At 40.8% G+C, this 25,196-nt stretch overlaps 1 protein-coding gene across 1 annotated transcript in view; it reads right to left on the minus strand.

The window, feature by feature from the left end:
• Positions 1–1,021: 1,021 nt before the first annotated feature.
• The window catches only part of lrp2b (low density lipoprotein receptor-related protein 2b), a 42,997-nt gene continuing 18,822 nt past the window's right edge, over positions 1,022–25,196 (minus strand). The window contains exons 40-81 of the mRNA XM_085466263.1: positions 24,738–25,185; positions 24,481–24,646; positions 24,198–24,356; positions 23,815–24,104; positions 23,479–23,682; positions 23,111–23,353; positions 22,680–22,805; positions 22,466–22,585; positions 22,139–22,270; positions 21,796–21,997; positions 21,397–21,692; positions 19,835–20,351; positions 19,355–19,510; positions 18,994–19,164; positions 18,637–18,860; positions 18,370–18,547; positions 18,082–18,278; positions 17,607–17,852; positions 17,032–17,160; positions 16,058–16,177; positions 15,792–15,908; positions 15,554–15,670; positions 13,998–14,135; positions 13,717–13,839; positions 10,079–10,207; positions 8,379–8,510; positions 8,146–8,271; positions 7,539–7,682; positions 7,131–7,296; positions 6,845–6,973; positions 6,090–6,310; positions 5,812–5,994; positions 5,343–5,462; positions 4,030–4,117; positions 3,805–3,869; positions 3,518–3,680; positions 2,822–2,885; positions 2,565–2,696; positions 2,158–2,247; positions 1,918–1,974; positions 1,733–1,780; positions 1,022–1,360 (exon numbers count right to left, since the gene is read on the minus strand). Coding sequence (XP_085322389.1) covers positions 1,349–1,360; positions 1,733–1,780; positions 1,918–1,974; positions 2,158–2,247; positions 2,565–2,696; positions 2,822–2,885; positions 3,518–3,680; positions 3,805–3,869; positions 4,030–4,117; positions 5,343–5,462; positions 5,812–5,994; positions 6,090–6,310; positions 6,845–6,973; positions 7,131–7,296; positions 7,539–7,682; positions 8,146–8,271; positions 8,379–8,510; positions 10,079–10,207; positions 13,717–13,839; positions 13,998–14,135; positions 15,554–15,670; positions 15,792–15,908; positions 16,058–16,177; positions 17,032–17,160; positions 17,607–17,852; positions 18,082–18,278; positions 18,370–18,547; positions 18,637–18,860; positions 18,994–19,164; positions 19,355–19,510; positions 19,835–20,351; positions 21,397–21,692; positions 21,796–21,997; positions 22,139–22,270; positions 22,466–22,585; positions 22,680–22,805; positions 23,111–23,353; positions 23,479–23,682; positions 23,815–24,104; positions 24,198–24,356; positions 24,481–24,646; positions 24,738–25,185 — 6,888 coding nt within the window. The 3' untranslated portion in view covers positions 1,022–1,348. The remainder of the gene's footprint in view (positions 1,361–1,732; positions 1,781–1,917; positions 1,975–2,157; positions 2,248–2,564; positions 2,697–2,821; positions 2,886–3,517; positions 3,681–3,804; positions 3,870–4,029; positions 4,118–5,342; positions 5,463–5,811; positions 5,995–6,089; positions 6,311–6,844; positions 6,974–7,130; positions 7,297–7,538; positions 7,683–8,145; positions 8,272–8,378; positions 8,511–10,078; positions 10,208–13,716; positions 13,840–13,997; positions 14,136–15,553; positions 15,671–15,791; positions 15,909–16,057; positions 16,178–17,031; positions 17,161–17,606; positions 17,853–18,081; positions 18,279–18,369; positions 18,548–18,636; positions 18,861–18,993; positions 19,165–19,354; positions 19,511–19,834; positions 20,352–21,396; positions 21,693–21,795; positions 21,998–22,138; positions 22,271–22,465; positions 22,586–22,679; positions 22,806–23,110; positions 23,354–23,478; positions 23,683–23,814; positions 24,105–24,197; positions 24,357–24,480; positions 24,647–24,737; positions 25,186–25,196) is intronic.

A 25,196-nucleotide genomic window follows, 5' to 3' on the forward strand; every position in this document is an offset into this window, starting at 1 on the left:
TATTTGTTAAGACACTTAACACAGAACTATGAATCATGCCAGTGTAAAAAAGCTGGCATATATATATATATGTATGTGTATATATATATGTATGTGTGTATATATATATATATATATATATATATATATATATATATATAGATATGTATATATATATAGATATGTGTATATATATATACATAGATATACATATGTATATATACATATGCCAGCTATATATATATATATATATATATATATATATATATATATATATATATATATATATATATATTTTTTCACCTCAGTCCAACAGGAAAAACAGATAAAATCAACAAACTCCCTTTTAAATGGTTTTTGTTTCAATTTTACACACCAACTTCTTTCTTGCTATTTACCACAAGTGGGTTTATTATTTCTGACAGCCCATGAAGGCAGCACTGTTTGCACACATGCTGTTAGCTGCATGCCCCTTTGGTTTGCCCCTCCATCCATAGCTATTCATCCCCTCCCTCTGTGCCTCCATCTCTCACTGAGCAGTACAGACTACACACTTTGGCTGACTCTGGCAGATGCCTTGTGGGGAATCAGTATTATGAAAACAGGGATTGTGAATCATCACAAACACACTGGTCACAGCTCTCTGTTCGTACCTCCCCATTTTGCTTTCTCTGTTCTCCACTCTTTCTGCCCACTTGTTTTCCCCTCTCTTTCACTTTTCTTTTGTCCCAGTGCTCATGTGGCCGGCCTAGTTGTTGCAAGCTCATAGACCTTGATGTGTTCAGACACTCATGACAGTGGGGCAGAAGACGAGCAGAGTTATCACAGTTGCTCTGTCATCACTCTCAAAACTGTCTCTTTGATTAAAGAGATGACAAAGCGTTTCATCCTGGTTCACTGGGCCAGATACAGTAGCTGGGAAACGGAGTTCTGTTGGAGATGAGGGAGCGGATAACACCAGCGGGATCCTCCTGTGATATAATTGCCAGAGAAAAGCATACTGTGCATCCAGAATGGAGCGAGTACTGAAAACACACACTGATGATAATGGCAGTTTTATTACATAACTTTCTCACAATTTACAAAAAGAAATACAAACTTTTAATTATTAATATAATATAAGTTTTTACTGAGTTTCTTAAAAATCATTGAACAAGTTTCTTATCAGTTATATTAAATCATGTTTATAATAGTGCTTTTTTATTTATTTATTTTTTTACACAAATAGCTACCATGAATTTAAAGCCGGTTAGTTTTTGACTTTCTCTGATTTGTTGAGTTTGTTGAAACGGTGCCGCTGTTTTACAGAAGAAAGTGAGGGTTTTAGTCCTGAAACAAGGTCCAGTCTAGTCTCAGAATCGGTAATGTGTTACGGGTCCTCCTGGAAGATCAAAATGATTATTTTAAATGGAGAAATTACATTTCAAGTACCCAAATTTTTAATCACAATTTTTAATCACAGAAACAACAGCAACAAAAAAAAAAACAACCCGTAATGTCTGTCATTTAGACTGCAGCTTTTTACTTGAAGCATAAACATACAGCTCACTAAAGCCCGTTTACCATTAGTACCTACTCGGATCAAGTTGACTTGGATCGACTGGTTTTCCATTACAGTATTATAGCTCCCACTAAGTACTAAAGGTGATGCAGTGTCCTGGGTTTGTGTGCTATCCTGTCTAATCTCTCTCAACTGTCCCATCAAATAAAAGCTAAAATGCCCACATTCACCCTTTGTGCATCCTGTGCTCACCGTGTATGCAGGGTTTTGGAAAGATGCAGAACTCTCATCTCCATTTGGCTGAAACATATGCAAAGGATTTTTTTTTAAAAAGCAGGCCCATGTGTATGCAGATGATTGCAGATTCAGATCCCGTCATTATTTGCTTTCAGCTTCTAATGCTTGAATACTATTCTGACATCTGTCTTTGTGGATACCTGCGTGCTCGAAACAGCTGGTACGCCAGAGCCATATGCTGGGATCCCAAAATCCTCCTAAAAATGCAAGAAGTAGAAGAAGTTTAGAGATTTAAATAAACAAATAAATGATCACCACACAATAAAACAAATAAGACTATCAGAGCGAGATTTGAAAGCAATTTTTGTAAGGGTTCAATGTGTTACGACTCGCTCAAATGAAACTAATCTGCGAAGATTTGTGATGAATGTGATGGCAACCTCGATGGAAACTTCAGGCTTGGAATCACTTCCTATGCGTTCAATCACAGCTTGAGCCTCTTTCCCATATAAGGGATTCTCAACAAACTCCTGAGGGAGGAAAAAAATAGGGTCATGAGACAGAGCTCATCAAAATATAAAACCCACCAGATCACAGAGCAGTGTTTTAATACAAGAATATGATGCTGAGGAAAGGTACTTTACTTTTTTCATGCAGTTACGTAACACAATAAACAGCACATACAAGATTTGCACTACGTTTATATTAAAGCCTTGAAATGTAATTTATACACAAAGTCTGAGCACAAGAGCATAATTCATAGGGGAATTGTTAGACGCAGACATGAAATAAAAAGGAATAGAGAGGAATCAAAGTCCACAGGAGAGCAGTGTTGTTGTTTACTCACCTCATTTGTTGCCATAGGAGCGGAGGTGGCTTTAGGCAAGTTGTTGGAGGGTAGCGGTTCTCCACCTTCATACGCTGGGTTCTCAAAATTCTTCCCTGATGTCTCCACCGTGAATACGGACGTACAGGGGACCTGACATCACACAGCACACATTAGCGTTATGGATCACCATAGACAGGATAAGAAAGTATAATCTGTATTAAATCTCACAAAGCATTTTTAAACAGTTAACGAATATATTTTGTTTTGCTACTGACCGCCTCTCCATTCTGCAGGCCTTCATTGTCTTCTCTTTTCATGCCATTTTGGGTTGAACCATTCCTGCAAAGTATTATTATTTGGATGTAAATATCATACTAGCATATTCTGATAATGCTCTGTCAACAACCTTTAAATACAATGAATGGATCTGCTTTTATATTCATTTTTATTCAGAGTGCTATTGAATATTGAATAAAAATGTTAAAATATATCAAAATGAAATATGAATTCTTATTCTTATTATTTTAATATTTGTAATAAAATTTTGTAAAAAAAAAGTGCGTATTTATCATTGTTGTGATTTTACTGTTTATTTACTTTCCCATTTGATTTTAAGTTTACTTATGAATTTCTTCTTTGTTGTTAGACCATCACGCAGTGTAAGGTTTGTGGAACTGGTGCTCAAAATTAACAGTACCGGTAATTACCAAATATTTTTTTTAATGTTTTTGTAACAGTTAATCCAACAGTATGCACAAGTTCTGATTAAAATGATACTAAAATAGGTTTTGTTTTTATCTGTGAATTTTCAATTGTATTGTTTCTCCCCACCAAAAAGCAGAAAAAAATTATAAACCATATTATTATTTTTGTCAGATTAGAGGTTTTTTTTTACTTTCATTCCTGAACACAAAACCAGTTTTAGTGTTTGAATGTTACACTTCATTAATTTCTGACTTTTCCGATCTTACCTGAAGTTTGGAAAATTAGCCATTGATGGCATACTGGGCATTTTGGGCATGCTTGGCAAGTTGTTCCGCAAACTCTCGGCCAGATTCGACTTCTTCTTGGCAGCATAGACCAGAGCAACCAGCAGAGCCACAACCGCCACCGTTACCCCGATGGCTATTCCAACTGCCAGGGAGGGACAGAGGCAGGCAAGCAGGCAAGAAGTGACGTATGAAGAAGCTCGTTAGAATTAGAAGGACATTTTTATTTTGTTATTATCTTATTTTTCTTTAATTAAAATCGAACATACCTGATGATGCAATCACATGGAACACGCTTATCTCGCAGAAATCTCCTTTCCATTCTGAAGGACATCTGTACAAAAAGCAAACCACTAACATAACAGTTCCAACACTGCCAATGGTTTAACTTTATCTCACTGACATTACATTAACACCAGCATTAACACAGCAATTTAATCCAATGTTTTATTTTGACAGCTGGCAGGGAAAAAAAAAAGGAAAGACAATCTTACATGCAGAGAGCCTTGTTGTCATCAAAGTAGCAGGTGCCTCCGTTTTGACACTGGCAGGGAGGCGGCATGGTGGGTGGTGGATCAAACCCTGAACAATCATAATATTGAGAGGTTTTTACTGTGCTATGGCAGGAAAACAATCATTACTGAGACATCAGTACTGATGATACGGTGTAGCTTAATTTAGTCACTTTATTTAGTTATTTATGTAACACTAATTCAAAAAACAGGCCCTTCAAGGTGCTTTATATTGTAAGGTAAAGACTACAATATTAGAAAGAAGCCCCAAGCCACAATCCCTTCTAAGCAAACACTTGGTGACAGTGGGAAGAAACTACAAGCAGAACCAGGCAGAACAGTGGCCTTTATCCTTTCTCCCATTTACTGTTGGTCTCTCACACCTGCTCAAAATTTCAGTTCATGTAACACTAATATAAAAATTCAATTCAAATCAAATTTATTTATACAGTGCTGAATCACAACAACACTCACATCAAGGCTCTTTATATTGTAAGGTGGACTCTACAATAATACATACAAAGAAAACCCAACAAGGATACGACCTCCTATGAGCAAGCACTTTGGCAACGGTGGGAAGGAAAAACTCCCTTTTAACAGGAAGTGAGAAGGAAGACAGGATAAAAGACATGCTGCGGAAGGACGTGTTACAGTAATGTCACAAAATAAAAGTCTGAATACATTTACAGTAAAAATGTCACATCAATATGGTGAAATAATATTATCCTCACTATTAGCTACCAGCTGATGTGAACCCCAGCAGAAATTGGCTGATCTGCTGCGAATGAGGTTGAGCTCGACTTCACAGCCTGCCTGAGTTAACACTGCCCTTGATTTTATGACAGTACACATGTTTACTAAATCTATTTAATCTATTCTATTTAGTCCCACCAGCTTCACTGAACTCTGTGTTAATTTGATGCTGTGTAGATAACAGTGAAAGTGATAAAAGGTTGTCAATATTGCTGCAGGAAAGATCACAGAATAAAAAAAACAAACAACTGATGATGAATTGATGCATTAATACTTCTAATCCTTTTCTACTTAATTTGAGCAGTCTAAGAACTCAGTCATCCAATCACACAAGTTCTTTTTCCTATGCCTAAGAACTTTTAACTCAGGACTCAGTGCCTTGCCCTATGATACTTCGACAAAAAAAGGCAGGAGTCTTACCGCCAACCTTCCGACTGACAGATGATCTGTCTCTTGAGCTGCTGGCACTCCCAGCTAAGACATGATGCCTACTATTTTATTAAAAAGGACAGAGGAAATTTAAAAAAAACTCCTCTTCTCACCTGCATCACATTCAGTTTTACTGCCTGGGATGAAGCTGGTGCCCTCGGGGCAGGCACAGCTGTACCCTCCCGGTCGGAGCAAACACAGGTGGCTGCAGGTTCCCTTGCATGGATTCTTCACTGCAAAAACAAATAAATAACATATATTTCATGTTTCATCATCATCACCATCATTGTCCAGGCAATCTCCTCTCTTTACAGTTGTGGCTAATAGAATAATAATGTGTTCCTCTGTTATTCATGGTTGCCTTCTTCCACTTTCCTGCACATTACTGCTAATGCTGAACACACAAAAAAACATAAAAGAGCTCTTCTGGGTCAAAGCACTCAATGTTCACGACGTTTAATGGACTATTAACGTAATATCACACAGAAATAAAATGGATACAAATGAAGAGGCTTTGCACACTGTAAACAAACAAACCCTGCATGCACAATTTGTGGACATGTGAGAGAGTGTGCAGCTTACTGGCTATGGTGTTGTATCTCTGCTGCTGGTACACAGAGACCTGGGTGAGCCAGGGTCCAGCAGTCAGCAGCTTGATCTTGTCACCCTGGCCAAACTTGTCCTGTCGAAACACCTCGCCCTTTTCCTGAGTGCTCCAGTAAACATGGTCTTCGAATACACTCACACTGAAGGGGTTCCTTACATCTGGGAGAGATGCAGAAATGTTTGAATAGTTTTACTCAGCTCCAGTAACAGCAACCATTTGGAATATGAACGATGGATTAGGAAATTAGGATCACCTATGTACACGGCCGTTTTACGCTGCTCTCCTGATGGCAGAATAGACTCTATGCGGCTCTCCTTGGAGTCTGACCAGTAGATTCTGTCATTGTTGGTGAAGTCGACTGACAAGCCAGTGGGCCACCCAAGACCATCAGACACAAGAACTTTTCTCTCCTGACCATCAAGCCAGGAACACTCAATTTTGGCTGTGGTCCCACGATCTGCCCAGTACAGCATTCTGCAGCAACATGACGGACATGAAATAACGGCTCATTAAGACCGTTTCATTGAGATTTCCCAGGACAGCTACAAATTCTGAAACTACAAGTATTTTGAAAATCTTGGCCAACACTGATACTGATGCAGGGTTTCTAACCAGTCCCCCTATGCTAAGTTGACCCTCCACCTCGGCATGTTCAGCTGATATCTCTGCTTATGTCCACAAATACAAAATCACAGTCATCTTGGCAAACACAGAAGTCCTGTGATGTTTCATATTTGTACAGTCTTCATATGTTGCTCTTGAAGGTATATCATTGAATCGCTAATAACATCTAATATGGGCCAGTGCAAACTGGGTTCTGGCATAAAAGATACTGTCGTTATTTAGCGTGTAAGAGGTGAGAACTCTGTGATTTTATGTGACTCTGTTGTATATGCACTGACTCATGTGTGTTTCTGGGAGCTCCTCTCTTATGTTTTTGTGCTTGATATATAAATTAACAGACTGTGTGCCTGTGTTTAGAAAATCTAAACACAGGTGCAATCTTACCCCAGTCGTGGGTTCACAGCCACAGCAGATGGGTGACCCAGGTCAGTCTTGACAAGGTGCTTCCTGTAGCGTCCATCCAAGAAGGCCACTTCTAACCTCTGCAGCTTGGAGTCTGCCCAGTAAAGGTTTCTTAAAAAAGGAACAAAATTATCAGAGAGCTGAAAAACATTCTGGTGCTTTATGGGCAAACCCCCTAAAACTTTAATGTAAATAAAATATATTTTAATAAATTTGGATTAGGATTAAGGCATTAGAGCACTGAACTACTGTAATCAGGTAAACTCACCTGGCGACCCAATCCACAGCGATGCCGTCTGGGCTGGTGATGTATTTGACGCCGAGATCAACAGCAGCACCAATGTTATTACTGCCATCGTCCACTGATGGTATGTATGCTCTCTTTATGGCGCCTGGCATAGCGTCTTTACCAGCAACAGTGAAATACACCATACCTGACAAAACACATTTGTTGTTGGTGTAATTTGTGTGCACCCAGGTGTACTATGTGGTTTTTATAGTAGGTAGTCTTAATTATGGTCAAACTATCGATACCAATGCTAATACTGACCTGAATACCAACACAAGTTGTCTTTATAGGTCAAAAGTATTGATATCATCAATACTGGCACTTTATTTACTTGGTATCAGATCGATAGTATCACACAGCACTGATGTTAATCAATGGATATCTTACTGAATCCTGTGTTGTTGTGGTCCCAGTCGTAGTCCAGAGCCATGATGTGCTCCTGTTCTTCGATGAAGTCATGGTAGCCCTCTGTCTGCAGGTTGAACCTCCGGATACGAATGTTCTCCGGTAGAAGCAGCATGGGAGCTGCTCCTGTTGGACACACACATACATGTTTACATGTTTTTGTCACTGAAAAATATAAAAACCAATCAAAAGTGTATTCTTATTGTTTAAAGACATTTCATTAAGGTGCACAGGCTGGTCTCTGAGGTCTTTAAGAGTTTCTAAGAGTCTCTCCACCAATAAAATAATCAGTATGGCCTGCATCTACTTGTCTTTTTATAAAATATACATTGTAAAATATATGAAATGTATAAATGATGTAGGTAGTTTTTAACAGCAATAGAAACAACAGTTATTACTTACAACAGCATTCTTGCTGTTTCAAATCTAGCAAGAGAAAAGGCATGCCTGCTAACTAGACCCACCATTAAATCATTGATGAATCTGTTTTTCACACTTAGATGAGAAAGAAGACTGTAATGAGGCCAAAAATATATTTCAGTAGCTGTGAAGTCTTCTCAGCTCCAAAGAAAACCCAGCGGTTTCTTACCCACAGCCTCGCACATTTTGCCATTGCCCACTTTCCTGTAGCCGGGGGCACACTCACAGTCGTAGCTGCCTTTGGTGTTCTTACAGACCTGAGGACAGGTGCTGTACACCTCGCACTCATTGATGTCTGAAAAAAATCACCAGCCAGGATCAGAAGGAGTGTGAGTTTTACCCAACAGATATTTAACTAGACATGTATATTTATCATAAACATGTATGTATGAGTGTGTGTACCCAGGCAGGCGTAGGTGCTGTCTGGGTCCACTGTGTATCCGGGCCTGCAGGAGCAGATGAAGCCTGTGCCATTGAGGTTCGTGCACTCATGCTGGCACAGATTCTCGTCACAGTTGCGATCGAGGCCAAAATCTGGAGGACAGACAACGTGCAAAAAACAGCTTTTGAGCCACACGCAAGAGCTACTTATAGGCTTAGTTTACACAGGCAGATTAATTCAGATATAACCCAGTAATCTGGTTAAATGTATTCACCATCACTGAACATATGTGTAAGCACCTCGATAGAAGCAGATGTTTTTACAGTTTACTGGCTGGGAGCACTGCTAGGAAGAAAGACATCAGCTCAGAGTAGGAACTGCTGCTGCCCGTCAATCTAAAAAAAGCACTAAAAGAGCTAAACAGTTGCCAGTGTTTTAAAAGGGTGACATCCTAGGAAATTCACCCCAAGGTCAGACTTTGCAGTGCTCAGAGAAACTACAAAAGAACCCAAGAGGTTCCTCTCAGACTTTCCAGGCCTCAGTTAACACGTTAAATGTTAAAGTTCATGACAGCACAATTAGAAACAGACTGAACAAGTATGTCTTCTATGGAAGTGCCCGAAAAACAGTCTCCTCTACAAAAAGGACATTGCAAGTTTGCAAAGTTACAACTGAATAAACTACAAGATTTCAGGAACAATGTCCTTTTGACATACAAGATGTTTTTCCATGGACAAACAAACACAGCATATCAGCTGTTAAACACGGTGGTGGAGAGGTCATGATCTGGGCTCATTTTGCAGCCACACAACCTGGGCATGTTGCAGTCATTGAGCCACAAACTCCTCTGTCTGACAGATAAAGCTTGGCTGAAATTGGGTTGTGTAACAGGACAATGATATGAAGCAAATCTACAACAGAATGGCTGAAAAAGAAAAGACTCCAAAGTCCAGCCAGTTTGACATCCTGTGGTGGGACCTTAAGATAGCTGTGCATCAACAAATGCCCACAAACCTCAATGAAGGGAAGCAATGTTGTAACGAAGAGTGGGACAAAATTCCACAGTGGCGTGAAAGACTAATAAACTCATACAGAAAATGATTACTATTGCTGATAAAAGTGGGTCTAAAAGCTGTTAAATGATGGCCTTTAGTTCTTACTGCTTCTTTAGCTTAACCTTTGCTAAATAAATAATGAGACCATGTCATGTTGATGTTCATGTCTGGTTATGTTTAAGTTATTTTAGGACCCAGTAAAGACCAGATGATTTTTATTATGTCCTGGGTGGCAAATTTCATTAGAATATTGAAGTAATTATCTATATTTGTGCTGTGCAAAAATCTCATTAATTTGACAACAGTTATAATACTGTTATCCTATAATTCTCTCTGATTATGAGAATATATCTCCTCTTTCTGTAGAAGAGCACATAATCTCAATTATGTAATATTTTACATAGATCCATGCCATATTTCCTACTGATTGCACAATACATTTGTTTTTGTTTTGGTCAATATAATGCTTGGATTCGTTTTTCTGCCTGAACCAAAATACCGTAAATCTTTTATTAAAGCTCCGTGAAAACACCATCATCACTCGTCCTAAAGGATTCATGCTGTTTTTTCCCAGGAACATTTAATTCCAGCCATTGAGTTAAAGTGAAAAGACGATGCTGTCCTCCTGCCAGGAAGCTGAAGAAGTCTTTTGTTGTGGCACTTACTGCAGCCCATTTCGTCTGTGCGGTCTCCACAGTTGTCATTGTGGTCACACACATATTGCAGGGGCACGCAGTGTCCGTTGGTGCATTTAAACTCCTCCAGTGTGCAGGGGGCCAGTGTGGGCTCGCGGCCTGTGAAGGACACAGTCGAGATGAATCATCAGCACAAGTATTCAGAAATGGTTGAGTGGGTATACAGCCCACCTCTGAAAGCGTCACCTCCACTTATCTAAGATTAAATTCAGAGCTTTTTCTAGAAGCTCTTTACTTCTAAATTTTCAAACACAACTCCTCCCACTAGATTAAAGCGTAAACATGCTTTCGTGATGCACATATACGCCTTTCACTCATGCTTGTGTATCACAGAATTGCACATCTTTACTGTCTCCTGCCAACAAACAAGTGGATTTAGATGAGCAAGCCAATGTCCACCTCTGCTCTGAACCAAACTATTTAATCTCCTCTCAAAATAATTTGCTCTGATTGATGTTTAAGCTGATTGTGTAACAATTCCATACAACAGACTTATTCCTTATCCTTGTTATGTTTCAGCTTTGTGTCCTGTGCAGGCACTGATGTCATTTTGGGATTTCCCATTTGACTGGCTTTAAAGAGGAAAGTTCAGGATTAGCATTGTTGTTTGGACTAATGCCTGACAATCCCATGATAAGAGGTGCATTTGCTGAAACTAATATGCAATCTGATTATGTTCACATACAAAAAGGAATGATATTTTATTTTATTTTATTTTTTTTGTGTCCCGTTTGGATCTATAGCCATCAGAATTGTTGTCTTGAGGCCAAGAAAGATGCCAAGAGGATTTATTTTAAGTGGATCATCATATTGGTCCATTTGATTGACCTTTATTATAATTATGAATTTATTTTATTTTCAGTTGCAAACGGGACAGACATGACTGTGGGATAGGACAGGGGGAAAGAATGAAAGAAAGAGGGGGAGAGAAAGAAAGAAAACCAAAGGGGAGAAAAAAAAAGAACAATACAAAATTTGTAATTTATTTTATCAACTTTCCTTCTGACGATGCTGTCTGTGTTGAGCGCTCAGTGAATCTGCATTTGACTACTCCGCCTAGGCTCGAGAGTGCAGCCTAGGCGGAGTAGTCGAACGCAGATTCACTGAGCGCTCAACACAGACAGCATCGTCAGAAGGAAGAGCGCAGGGCAAGCTAGCGAGACAGAAGTGGACCTCCCCACCCTCATTCAGATCTGGCGTTTGGAATTATTTTGGTTTTCATGTGACGTATGACCCTGAAGGTAAGCGAGTCATGGACTAAAGTAAAACAGTATGTTGGATGTGCCATGCAATGCTCAATTACATGGGTGGGAGCTAGTGTGTTAGCGCAGTTAGCTCGTTAACGTGTTGGCCGTCTAGCCCCTCTGTATAGGGTAGCTCGTTAACGGAGATTTGCCGTGTTGTGGCGTTAAGGTTATTTCAACGAGATTAACCTGAAAGCACTAGTGGGAACACAACGAATATGACTGCACATTTACACCGACATCATCCTAGTGCAAAGACAAAAACAACAAGCATGCATGCTACAAACTTTAGCAGAGTCATTTAGACAGCTGTTAGCACAGGATTCTCCTTATGGAGACCTGATATGTTTAATATGCTGCTGAGAATATAGCCCAGAAGAAGCGGATAGTATAGCTTTTATTTTGGAAAGAGACATTTCTCTGTAATAAACTCTCTTTTCCAAAGATGAGTGATTCCTCAATCAGATACAGGGCTCGCAATATCGCTAGCCCGATGTCCCGGGGCTATCTCTCCCCTGCCTGTCGGGCTATTGTAGGAAGGAAAAATATATGTCAATGCTTTTGCATTCTTTCAGAAATGTAGCTGGGTAATTATGTCATTGGGTGAGCCACTGTCAATATGTGACATATTGAAATCGTGTTTGAATTTGCGCTTGTTTTTTTGCTTTCACTTTGCAATCGCGCGAACTGTGTATAGAGAGCGACAGCACTGATCTGTGAGTGATGATAATTTGTGCACCAATTCCTCTGACATAGTCTTATTAATTGTTAGCTTACTATGCAAACATGACAAGTGAAATCTCCCGCAGCTTAAACATGTGAGAGGTTGATCGCGCAGAGAATCGCTGAGCTTATGTGAGTGCGGCAGGATATATATTTCACTACGATGACCTGGATGATTGAGAACCTTCACAGACAGATATATATTTTAGTTCTGCTGAGCCAAATAAGACAGGTCAGGGTGAAGACGTGACAGCCAAATAAAAGCTTACCACAAAACGGAGAAGTTATGACAAATCAGACTATAAGGCAAAAAGAAAGTGCAGCTTTATGGTTTCATGGACAAAAGAATTTCTGTGGCTGCAATATGACGAGCTAAAAAACAACACGCACAAGGGTTAGGGTTAAATTTAAAAACTGTACTTTTGTGTTAAAATATATATTTATAATTTTAATAAATGACAAATTAAAAAGGCATGAACATTTTTTTTTGTATCGAAAAAATATCGAACCGTGACACCAAAGTATCGAACCGAACCGAACCGTGAATTTTGTGTATCGTTGCACCCCTAATATATATATCTATATATATATATCTATATATATATATATAGATATATATATATATACACACACACACACACACACACACACACACACACACACACACATATATAGTATTTCCCCCCTTTCTGATTTATTTTGTTGTTTTTTCTGCATATTTGTCACACTTACATGTTTCAGATCACAAAAAAATGTTAACACTACACAATAAATACAAAATGCTATTTTCAAATGATGGTTAAGGGAAAAAAAATGACCTTCTGTCCCTTCTTTTAAACCTAATAAGTGATTATTCCCTTGGCAGTGAGAGATAAATTCTGATAAGCGGCAATATGTTTTTCAAGTTGCTTCTTTAGATTTAAGTCTGGACTTTGACTGGGTCACTCCAAAACGTTATTCTTTTGTTGTTGTTTGTTCTTTATGCTGGAGTGTTTACATAACCCCAGTACTCTTGAGTTTCAGTTCAATTCAGTTTTATTTATATTGTGCCAAATCACAATAATAGTTGTCTGAAGATGCTTCATATTGCACGCTAAAGACCCTAAAATAACACAAAGAAAACAGAGAAAACCCCAACAATCATGTGACCCTATGAGCAAGCACTGTGGTACAGTGGGACGGAAAAACTCCCTTTTAACAAGAAGAAACCTCCAGCTGAACCAGGCTCAGGAAGAGGCAACCATCTGCCATAATCAGCTGGGGTTGGGGAGGAAGACAGGAAAAGGGCCAGGATAGTATAAACTGCATTCTGTACTTCCTCTGGCTGGTCTAACGTTAAAATGAATTTGATTGTCTGTAAGATGTAAATGTGAAAAATATGCAAAAACACAAAACTGAGAAGGGGACATATACTTTTTCACGGCACCATATATTTACACAGTACACTAAACATAGTTTATGCAGAGGGCAACTACAAAACATCAATGTTTATCCCTCTATATTGCCAAATGTTCAGCTGTCCTTTTCCATTACTCTACGTCCAATTACGTCCAATAACTGATCAGATTTGTGCATTTAAATGTAAATTTTTAGTCATGCTAAAATATGCAGATTGCAGGAATGTGTGAGTGGGAGTCATACAGAGGTCTTCTTTCTCATCACTGCCGTCTCCACAGTCGTCCTTCTTATTACACAGCACTCCAGCATAGACACAGTAGCCGTTGTCACAGCGGAACCGAGATGGCATCTCACAGGTGATGTTCACTGGTTAAACACAAGCAAATGCGACTTGAGCCCAATGTCTATATCTATGTGTGTGTGTGTGACTTTCATTTAAAAGAAAGTCACATATATATACACACTCACACATCTATCTACCTATCTATATAGATATACATAAAAATAAATAACAAGCTTCTCACAGCATAAGTTGAGTTGCTCATCAGATCTGTCCCCACAGTCATCAATGCCATCACACACCCAGCCTTGGTTCACACAGATGTGGTTCGCACACTGGAACTGGTGCTCAGGGCAGTAACGGCCTCCAGGGTATCGAGTAGCTGGAAAGATCGGGAAAATAAGAGAGATAGTTTGCACATTATTACTAAAATCAGTTGATTTATTTTCCTTTCTTTACCAAGGTCGTGTTTTAAACTGTCTTTCTTAAAGAGATATATCAGTGGAGAAATAAAACCAACCAGCACTGCACACCATTCTGGTCACTGTTTCTCTTAAAGCTGCCCCTTTTCAAAGTTGGTCCACTTCTTTTAACTTTCTTTTTAATGCCACAGTTATTTGAATTATCGCTGGTAACTTTTCTCTGATTTGTGCCGTCTTTGGACATGCTGGTGGGTAGATTTTTCTATTTTCTACAAATATGTTATTACCACTTTCCTTCCACAGCCCTGCTGCTGCTGCTGCTGCTGCATGGCAACCAGAAGAACAAAAACTGACATGTTCCCAGAAATCAAAGGACGACATGCAGAGAAAGCATAGGGGAACCAAGTGATGAGGCAAAAACAGATGGGTCCAAGCGGCAGAGAGTTTTCTTCAATCATCACAGACAATCTGAGATTGCTGGATGCGAGAAGAGCTGAGGGGACTTTTTTTTCTTTCAGTGTATGGTTACATATTTTACAGAGACAAGGATACAGCAATTACTCTGAATTCCCACTGTTACCATTTCAGAGGCGCTTTGGGCAAACAGGAATAAATCCAAGTGTGGAAAGTGAAGACACGGATGGCTTGCAGCTTTCATCAACAGCAAATGAAGCCACCCTGGTTACATTACCTTGGAGGAACATATCAACAGACATATCTCTGACTTTAAACTGTTAGCTGAAAGAATACCTTAACGCTCCACCCAAAAGGGTGTTCTGATGGATGGAATGCTTGTATAATTGTCCAACTTTCATATATTCAAATAGCAGTTACAATTTATCTAAGGTATTCTGGATTTAATCTTAATATCTGGGAAAATTGGCAATTACAAGATGCACATAACAAAGACTGGTTTTCAGTCTACAATCAATTTGGAAGCATGTTATGGCTTTATTGGATAATAGTTAACAAAATGACTGGAGAGAAAAGGAAAGAATGCAGGGAAATGACTGCAGTTGATGGTTTGATCTCACTTCCTGGATGACCAGAGCCCTACAGGTGCAAAGTTCAACCACACCAAATTATTCAATGTGTGTTCAAATGTGAAAAAAGGATAAATCTTGTATAGCTACTCTGTGGTTTAATTACTGGGGTAAACTAATATGCAGTTTTAAACCATCTTATTGTGTTTCTCACCTCATTTAAGCTTTAAGCAAAAACTGTATCCCTGTCTGCTGTTAGACTGTTGTGCCACATTTTCATTCTTTTGAAGCCTTAAAGCCTGAATAATTACCTCACACACATATAAACAGAAAAAAAAAAAAAAAAAAAACTGCGGGGGCCCAGAGTGCCATTAATTTTCACGCTGTAAACTTACGACAGCTGGTCTCATCTGACAGATCCAGACAGTCGGGTCGGTTGTCGCACTGCAGAATAGCGGGGATACAGTGACCCGAGTCACATTGGAAAGAACCTGGACGACATGTCTGCAACTCTGGAAGAGAGCCAAGATGTTATGTTGATGTGTGTGTTTGCGCCCGTGTGTGTTTTGTTTACGGCTGGATGTAATTTTAAGGAGGCCGAGGAGTTAGCATGAGGAGGAGGCGTCTGCTCACCGCAGTCTCGCTCGTCCGAGTTGTCCCCACAGTCGTTGACATGGTTACACGTCCAGCTTCCGGGAATGCACTGCTCGTTGTCACATCGAAACTCACTTTCAGAGCACGGCCTTGGCTCTAGAGAGACACACACACACACACGTGTTCAATATGAGATGTGTGGCCGCTGTGATATGAGGCTTCAAACTACATGAGTAAAAAGCAGTCAGAAGAAACATTTTTAATAAGAAGACATTTTTTGAAACAGATTGAACTGAAAAACTTACGGCAGTTTCTCTCGTCTGAGCTGTCGCCACAGTCATTAGAGCCATCGCACTGCCAGCGGATGGGAATGCAGCGGTGATTGTCACAACGGAAATCTCCCAGAGGGTCACAGGTCACTTCCTCTGTTATAAAGCAGCAGCACAAAAGGTGTTTGAACATGTGGTCATGAGAACATTTTGGGAAATAAGATTTTTAACCTGCTGAAACCAAAGACTTAAAGGTAAAGTGTGTCAATTTTTAGGTTACTTAATAGAATAAAAGAAGGTTGTACTCATAAATATAAATTGATCAGTGTGTTATTACAGCTTCCAACAGATTGATGCATTTTCATAAACTTAGAATTAATCCATTAAAAATACATAGAAGTCGGCGCCAGTTTGTGGAAGCCCCACAATCTTGCAAATAGTGGCCAAGATGTCATCGCGGTCAGGGCTCTGAGACATGGAAATATAAATAAAAGGACGCTTATTTATTCCTGACATTGTCAGTAGACTGCAATCTGCATTCTACTGACATCTGGTGGTGATATCTTATACACTGTAGCTTTAACTTCATGGGTTTTTAGCCTTTTTAACACAGCTTGATACATTTTCACTAATAAATACTAATTGTGTGTGACCACCTTCTTACAGTGTAATTTCTGTCTATATAGGATGATGCATCTTTGCTATTTGTTTTTACTGTTCTGCATTACACCCATTATTATTTAATCTTTGGAACCGGAGCTTTAAAGTCGTCTACAGCCAAGGCTGAAACGAATAAATATGTTATTTAATGATTGAGTGGTGCAAATGATCTGTAAAGGTATTCAGATTTCTTTTTCTGGATTAGAAACTACAAGCATTGCAGAGCTTGAACTTTTAAAGTACACCACAATATCATCAGATCTTTAGGAACTAATTTAAGATTTTGACACATGTGCAGTATGCAGCTGGTCTGACAGCCCCGACACGTCTGCTGACACATGAGCACTGACCGCAGCCTTCCTCGTCGCTGTTGTCGATGCAGTCGTTTGAGCCGTCGCAGCGGGCCCACTGAGGAATACAGCGGTAGTTTGTCTTGCAGGAGAACTCTGTATCCTCATCGCACTTGTAGTCTGGACCCACTGTGGAGACAAGGCGACAGAGACATCAGGCAAAGGATGGAAGGAAAGTGGTGAGATTAGTAGTAAGATCGAAAATAAAGTCTGCAAGGTGACAAGAGGGTGAGAAATAATGAGGGAGGATGAGTTGAGACAGAGCCAGACAGACAGTAATTAGAAGCAGACGGAAGAGGGGGAGGAGGGATTGACTGTGCAACTTAAATTTAGAAAAATCAACACTACGTGCAGCTTCATTAATTCACCCAGGTTACACCTGCGCTGTGTCTGAATCGATTGTATATCTCTGAAACAGATAAGTCGTTGCTTGATTAAACAGTCGTGCGGTTCTGCAAAGTGCACGGCTATTATCAATTAAGCTGCTCCTTTTGTGCTCATCACAGACAGACATGGGGGAAAGAAAAGGAAATCATGGTTGGCACATATTTAATTCGCGTGACAGTAACACTCACTGCAGACTTCATACGGCTCATCAGATCCATCACCACAGTCGTCCTGGGCATCGCACACATACATTGACGGCACACAGCGGCCGTTTGCACACGTGAACTCTCCCGGTTTGCAGGTCTTCTGGGAGCAAGTCTCCGCATCCTCATCGCTGCCATCTGTACAGTCAACTATTCCATCGCAGTGCCAGGACACAGGAATGCACCTTTTGTTTTTACACTGGAACTGGTTTCCAGCGCAGCGGTGATCGCCTGTGAGGACAGGAAACAGGTTTAACATTGAACCCTCTTCCTGAAAACAGGCTTTCATTTTCAGCAGAAAGAAAGAAAGAAAAAAAAAGAGAAAAAGGAAAAAATAAAGGCCTAAAAGAATCATAGTTAAAAACTTGAATCTGGTAAACGTAAAGTATTTTTTTCTGTTCAATTTTTATTTGATTGAGTTATTTAGAGTTCGTATTCAGGATTCAGGAAACTGTCATACTGCAGAGAGCAGCATCCTCATCTGAGCCATCAGGGCAGTTTTGGTGGCCGTCGCAGAGGAAGCCAGGGTAGGTGCAGTTGCCATCTTGACACTGGAACAGGCCAGCTGAACAGTAGCGAGGTGGGCAGGTCTGAGGTTCATCCGAGCCATCACCACAGTCCGACTGACCATCACACTTCCACCATATCGGAACGCACCTAAGAACAAGAAAATGTACAAAATTTTTTTACCCCTAATGATGGTTAATAAGCAGTACAGTAAAGTATCATGACTTTCTGTCACACTGACTTCTCATTGTCCCCACAGCGGAACTGGGTACTGGAGCAGTCAGCAACACACTGGATCTTAAATCCAACAGCCACACCAATGAAGTGATCGGGACACTCGCAGGTAGCTCGCTGCCCTCCAGGCGCGATCAGACACAGATGACTGCAGGTCAGGTCATGGGACGAGCAAGGGTTCTCACCTGGGGAATAAGACGATTAAATATAAATTATCTTCTGCCGTCCATTGTGATGCCGGGAATATAATAGCACACAGCTGTCATATACTTACTTCGAGGCTGCCTGTAGGGATGGTAGACGTGAATGTCATAGGGGCGATGGGTGTTGTTGCTCATAACTGTACGCTCCTCGCCAGTGTACTTATGAGCTTTTTCCACAGTATGCGTGTTCCAGTCTGTCCAGTAGACCCAGTCCTCAAATAGAGAAACAGCAAATACATGGGGAAGCGAGCCAGCGATGGCCCGGTGCCGATTCTGGCCGTCCATGTCTGCAAAGCTAAGATGCACAGAATAGGGAGGTTTATACACAATGTGATTAATTCACATGTAGAAACATAAAGAGAAATCAATGTTTAGATAATTCAGTGCAACACAGAATAAACGTTCTGTGGGATACTTCATGAACTCACTCCAAAAAGTTAAGGTGGGAATCAGCAAAGAAGATCTTGTTGTTGGTGTAGTCTATAGTTAGAGCATTAGGCCACTCCAGCTTGGTTGTGATAATTGCACTGATATTTGTTCCATCCATGCCAGCTCTGCCGATATATGCTGCGTCACCCCAGTCGGTCCAGTACAGCCATCTGGGCAAAAGAGGGCAGGAATGAAGGAATGAGGGATGAGGAAAAGTCGAAGCAAAGGAATGGGAACAACTAAAAACCGGGAGGCAGAAACAACTGCACACGTTTGGTTTTAGAGTCAATCATAGATTTTCTCTGTATGTGTGTGTGCGTGTGTGTGTGTCTGTGTGTGTGTGTGTGTGTGTGTGAATACCCATATTTAGGGTTAACAGCCACAGCACGAGGTCTGGTGATAACGTAGGTGTGATTTCTATCTGTAAAGTGTCCCGACAGCAGTTTCTTCTGGTAGCGCCCATCCAGCTCCATCACATGAACTGAGCTGTAATACCTGTCCACCCAGTACAACTTCCTGCAGGAGACAGGAAGGAGAAAAATTAAATAAATATATAAATTAAAAAGATGTTGTTTGTGAAACACATAGATGCAAAGTTAATAAAAATTACCCCATTCATATTCTCTTTTTCTTTATTTTATATATGGAAGTGTGCGTGTGTGTGTTTACTCAGGATGTATTTTGTGCTCTGAGAGCGATTTGCTAGTTATAAAAAATAAAATAGGAGTACATGTGCAAACAATTGTTTTCCAATTGTGCGAATCACTTCTTGTTACTTAATGACCTAAATACTTATATGTAACAGATTATTATCTATTAGGTTTCTCCTGTTTTACAAACCTGCCAACCCAGTCCAGCGCCAGGCCTTCAGCTCCTCCTATATCGTTGCTCACCAGCGTCTCCCTGTCGCTCCCATCGAAGCGCATCCTCTCAATCTTTCCTGCCCCTACATCCAGCCAGTACAGCCTCTTCTCATAGTGATCAAATTCTAATGCCACCACATTTGTCAGGCCCTGCAGGACTATGCTCAACTGTAACCCGTCAGTGGTCAAATTGCGGATGTAGTAGCGATTGGTATACAAGAGGTATGGGTTGATGCCGCTGTTCTGACGGCAGGTGCGTCCATCCGGTTCGCGGATGTACCCTGGGGCGCATTTGCAGTGGTATGAGCCAAAACTGTTCTCGCAGATCTGGCTGCAGACGGCGGGTGTGCTGACACACTCGTCGAGGTCCTCGCAGGCTTTGCCATCTGGCATGAGCTGGTAGCCTGGGTTGCAGGAACAGTAATAACCGGTGAGGGTGTCAGTGCAGATTTGGGCGCACTTGTGGACTGCTGGGTTGAGACACTCATTAATTCCTAAAGAGAATAAAGAAAAAGTGAGAAGCTGAGCAAAGACAGAATATGGATGAGGTTTTAAGACCTGCAGCAAAAATACAGGTAACAAGAGCACTCAAAGAGCACAACTCTGCATGAAGGGCAAGAGCTATACTAAAACTCTGATGGTTTATCATAGTGAAATTGTATAATTTTGTATTGAAACAAGAATGTTTTAAAAGAGCTCAAACAATGACAGTGCTTATGTTTTCCACTGACTAATATATTGCTTTAAAATGTGGAGATTAACCAATGGAATCTCAAATGAGCCTTTTTCCTCATTTGTGTCACCCTGACCTTTGACTCATGACTTTAAAGTATTGTGTACTAAAATTGTGTATTTTATTATCTTTGCCCACATGATTGGAGGTGATTGGAGGTGATTGACTGAAATCTTTGGTCTCTATAAACTGTAAAAAAAATTCGATTCAATTTAAATTGACTTTTGGTGCAAACATTGAAGGTCAAGATTGGCCTGCTTAGCCAACCCAGGTACTCACGTCCCCCAAGGCCCTCTATATTATTGTCAAGTTTAAGGACAATCCATAAAACATTTTCACAGATATTCATATTTGACGTGACCTCTGATTTTCACCAAAATTAAATCATCCTGAGCTGTTTTTTGTGTCTACTGTCACAAAATCTGCAAATGTGTATCTTGAAAACTGTGGATGTTGGACTGCTAACAAACAAACAGACAGACAGACAAATACGTCTCATTACATACTCCATCTTTTCAGAATAAATCATCAGTATTTATAATATGTAGCACAAAGAAACCTGTATAAATATACATATATTTATAAAAGCAAACATTTTCATAAAATATGAAAGCACATAGGCTTGGTCTGATTGACAAATATACTTTTTGTGACACCTTATCTTTTTTCATTAAATATACTTTAACCATATGCATGTGAAGATTTGTGCAACCAAAGTTTCTTTTAGATGCTGTATGACAAGGAAATACAGTTCATAAATTCTATCAAAAATGTCCCACAGTTTTCCATATTTGTTTGCCTCTTACCGCAGCCTTTTTCATCACTGTCGTCCTGACAGTCCTTCTGTCCATTGCACACCTTATTGGAATCGATGCACTCTCCCGACTTGCACATGTACTGTTGAGGAGAGCAGGTGGGCTGAGGCGTGAGGCACAAGCTGTCCGCCTCGTCCGAACCATCCAAACAGTCGTTCTGTCCGTCGCAGATGTAGAAAGAGTAGATGCAGGCTCCGTTACTGCAGGTGAACTGGTTGCTGCTGCAGGTATCATATGTACAGCGCAACTCATCGCTGCCATCTCCGCAGTCATTCACGCGATCACAGCTACAGAAGAGTAGTGATTAATTACTTGCCTGACAATAGAATTTGTCTCGAGACCAGTAAACGCATCTCTACTTTTATTCAATCACACATGTGCCACACTTACTGGAAGGGGATGAGGATGCAAAGCCCGTTGGCGCAGGCAAACTCATTCATGTGGCAGGTCCGGTTGGGACAGTTCTGGAGCTCATCAGCTGCATTGGCACAGTCTTTCTCCCCATCACACACAAAGCTTAAAGGCACACAGCGTGGATGGCCCGGGTACCAGGTCGGACAGGTGAACTGGTCAGAACTACAGGTTCGTTGGCCTCCAGGTGACAATATGATATTAAAAAGCAAAATTGATGAAAGTGTGTGAGAATGCTAACCTGAGATTATATAAACGAATCAAAATATTGAGAAGCCTAACGCTGCACAAATAATGACGACATATCTAACTGGTGTCTCACCACACTCCAGCTCAGGAGCCTCGTCACTGTTATCCCAGCAGTCATTGTTGCCATCGCACACCAGTGACTCAGGGACGCAGTTTCCATTGGTACAAGTGAAATGGTTTGGACTGCATGTTCTGATTATATCTTCTGCACAGTAGAAAACACAGAATCACATTTTAATGACGATGGGAAGTGTGAACTGAAAGAGAAAAAAAGGGCTGGCTTGCTTCATACAAGTGTGTCTTCCTTATGCAAAACACGAGTCACTATGGAAACTCACATCAAACCTAAAGTATAAAAGTCTTTGAATTTAAGTTAGCTGCACTAATGTTGAGCACTCACCACAAGAGGGAGGTTCATCTGTCCCATCAGTGCAGTCTTTGATGGAGTCACATACCCAAGTCTGAGGGATACACTTTCCTACATCACAACGGAACTGATCGGGAGCACATGTACGCCCCGCTGTAACACACATAAGCGCAAGTTTGCATAGATTTACATCTTTATTGATGTGCAGTTCAAATCAGCTGAAGCTACATTCTTTGACTCAGCTCACCACAGAAGAGAGGATTCTCATCACTGTTGTCTCCACAGTTGTTAAAGCCGTCACATAGGTTTCCAGGGTAGATGCAGATGTTGGTGTTGTCACACTTGATCTGGCCATTGGGACATGTACGATCAGCTGGAGAGATGTTGTAAAGACACCAGATCGGATCATTCACCCAAGGCCACTGGCAGCCCTTTGACACTACATACGTAACATTATTTATAACATTATTATTTAGCAATATAGAATCATTTTAGGTGTGAGTACGGGCACAGTATTTGACTTGAAATTGTCCAACTTTAGTTTCTGGGGAGGAACGGATGGAGAAAACAGTGACTTCAATCTCATCTTTTTTTATTTTTTTCTGTGTTTGCAGTAACCATCTCATTGTTTAACATAATCAAATCTTAAGCCCAACAATTAGTCTCGTCATTACTCACGGCAGTTGATTTCGTCGGAGGTAGCGTTGTCCCGACAGTCGTTGTAGCCATCACAGACAAAGCTGGCGCTGATGCAGCGTCCGTTAGCGCAGGTGAACTCGGTAGCAGGGTTACATGTGGGGAAGGGGCAGCCCTGTTCATCACTGTTGTCACCACAGTCATTTGTGTAGTCACAGGTGTAGCTGAGTGGGACGCAGCGCCCATTGTCGCAGGTGAAGTCTGTGGCTGAGCAGGTGTGAAAGGCTGGGGAAGGGTTAAAAGAAACATGAAGGCTTTTGCAGATGTTGGTATAGCTGTTTGCTTCTTGGCTGGCTAAGTTTGTCTGTTTAAATAAGACAATTTGAAAAAAAAATGTCCGGATTTCTCACCACAAACTCTCTCGAGCTCATCACTGTTATCGTGGCAGTCATTGTAGCCATCACACTTCCAGCGTGCTAAGATACAGTTACCATTGAGACAGGTAAACTGATCTGCCTGACAGCGTTTCCCCGTGTCTTGTATACAGTCTTTGCCATTGTTTGCCAGATACCAGTTCCCCTCATGAGGACACTGGCACTCAGGGCCGACGGGACCTGAAAAACCACAGGTAACACAGATACCTGAGGTAAGATTCCTTGTATATTTGCTGTCTTTTTCCTGTTGTCTATTACACAACTTAAGGTGGGATTTGGTGCCTTTTTGTGCATCAAAAAGCCTGCTCTTACCAGAAACACAGACATGACTGCAGCCACCGTTGAACTGCTGACAGAAGCTGGAGCAAATCTCCTGCTTTGATTCAGCATGAACGTGAATGTCTTTTGGTAGGTACTCCAGATTCTGGGCTAGCACTGTAAAGCCAGAGCCATCATTCTTACTAGCCCTGAAGACACCTCTTTCAGTCCAGTCGGTCCAGAAGATATCCTGCTTGTAGACAGTTATACCAAATGGATAGCTGAGCCCTTGCATGATCACTTCTCGATTCTCACCAGTCAGGGTCGACCGCTCAATCTTGTCTCTGTAGAAAGAAATTAAAAAAAAGAAAAGAAAATCTGCTGCATAATCTGTCTCTCTCCTAATTTTTAATTTATATGAGAATAACTAGACATACTGTGAAACATCGACCCAGTAGAGCATCCTCTCCTCATAGTCTATAGACAGTCCGTTGGGTGATGTCAGACCCGTGCTGATGATGACAGTCCGGAAGCTTCCACCCAGTGTTGCCCTCTCAATCTTAGCTGGATATCCCCAGTCAGTCCAATATAAGTAACTGGAAAGTGAGAAGCATCAGACAGAGTAATAAGAGGGAGCTCAAAGCTATACTTGATAGCATGTTTAATATCTGAAAGTCATCTTCAATCTTTGGACATTTGAGAATATTAGTTTGCTTTTACCCATAGCATGGATCAACAACGATGCCTTTGGGCCAGTTTGCAGGGGCTATGATTGACCGGTTACCTCCATCTACTCCGATCGACTGGACATTACGTTTAAAGTAGTCGGTGAAGTAAAGACGCTTGTTTATCCAGTCAAATGCCAAACCCTCTGGATTGTCCAAATCTAAGCAGCATTTAGAGGATTTGAAATTAAATAAAGTCACAAATGAGAAAAATGAAATGATGAATGTGAAGAGTGATAATGCTTAACTCACTTGAGATGATAGTGACAGGGGGGCTGGTGACAGATGTTGTGGTGATGTAGCCAATCCTGCTCCGACCTATCCCGACATACTGCATGAAGAAAATTCGTTTCTCTCGGAAGTCATAATCCAGGCCCATTACGCCATTGCCCAAGGTCACAGTTGGATAGGGTAGACTATGATCCGTTGGGTCTAACCTCTGGCTATTTAGCGTGTAGCCTGTGGAGAAAACTAAGAACTCATCCGGTTCATAACCACATGATACTCCATTACCAAGAAGTGTCCCGTGGGCACAAGCGCATTTAGGTCCTTGCTTGTCTGGAATGGCAAAGCAGAGCTGCTGGCAGCGTCCGTTGTCTTCGTGGCATGGGTTAAATCCTACCAGATTGGCAGATGTAGGCTGGACATGTGCGTCAAAGATGGTGACGTCCATCAGCTCATCGAGATTGTCTCGGATTACCTGGTAACACC

This window comes from Copadichromis virginalis, linkage group LG8, assembly GCF_057382275.1.
Source record: "Copadichromis virginalis isolate Kocher_CV1m ecotype Utaka linkage group LG8, C_Virginalis_male_GT1.1, whole genome shotgun sequence".
NCBI lineage: Eukaryota > Metazoa > Chordata > Actinopteri > Cichliformes > Cichlidae > Copadichromis > Copadichromis virginalis.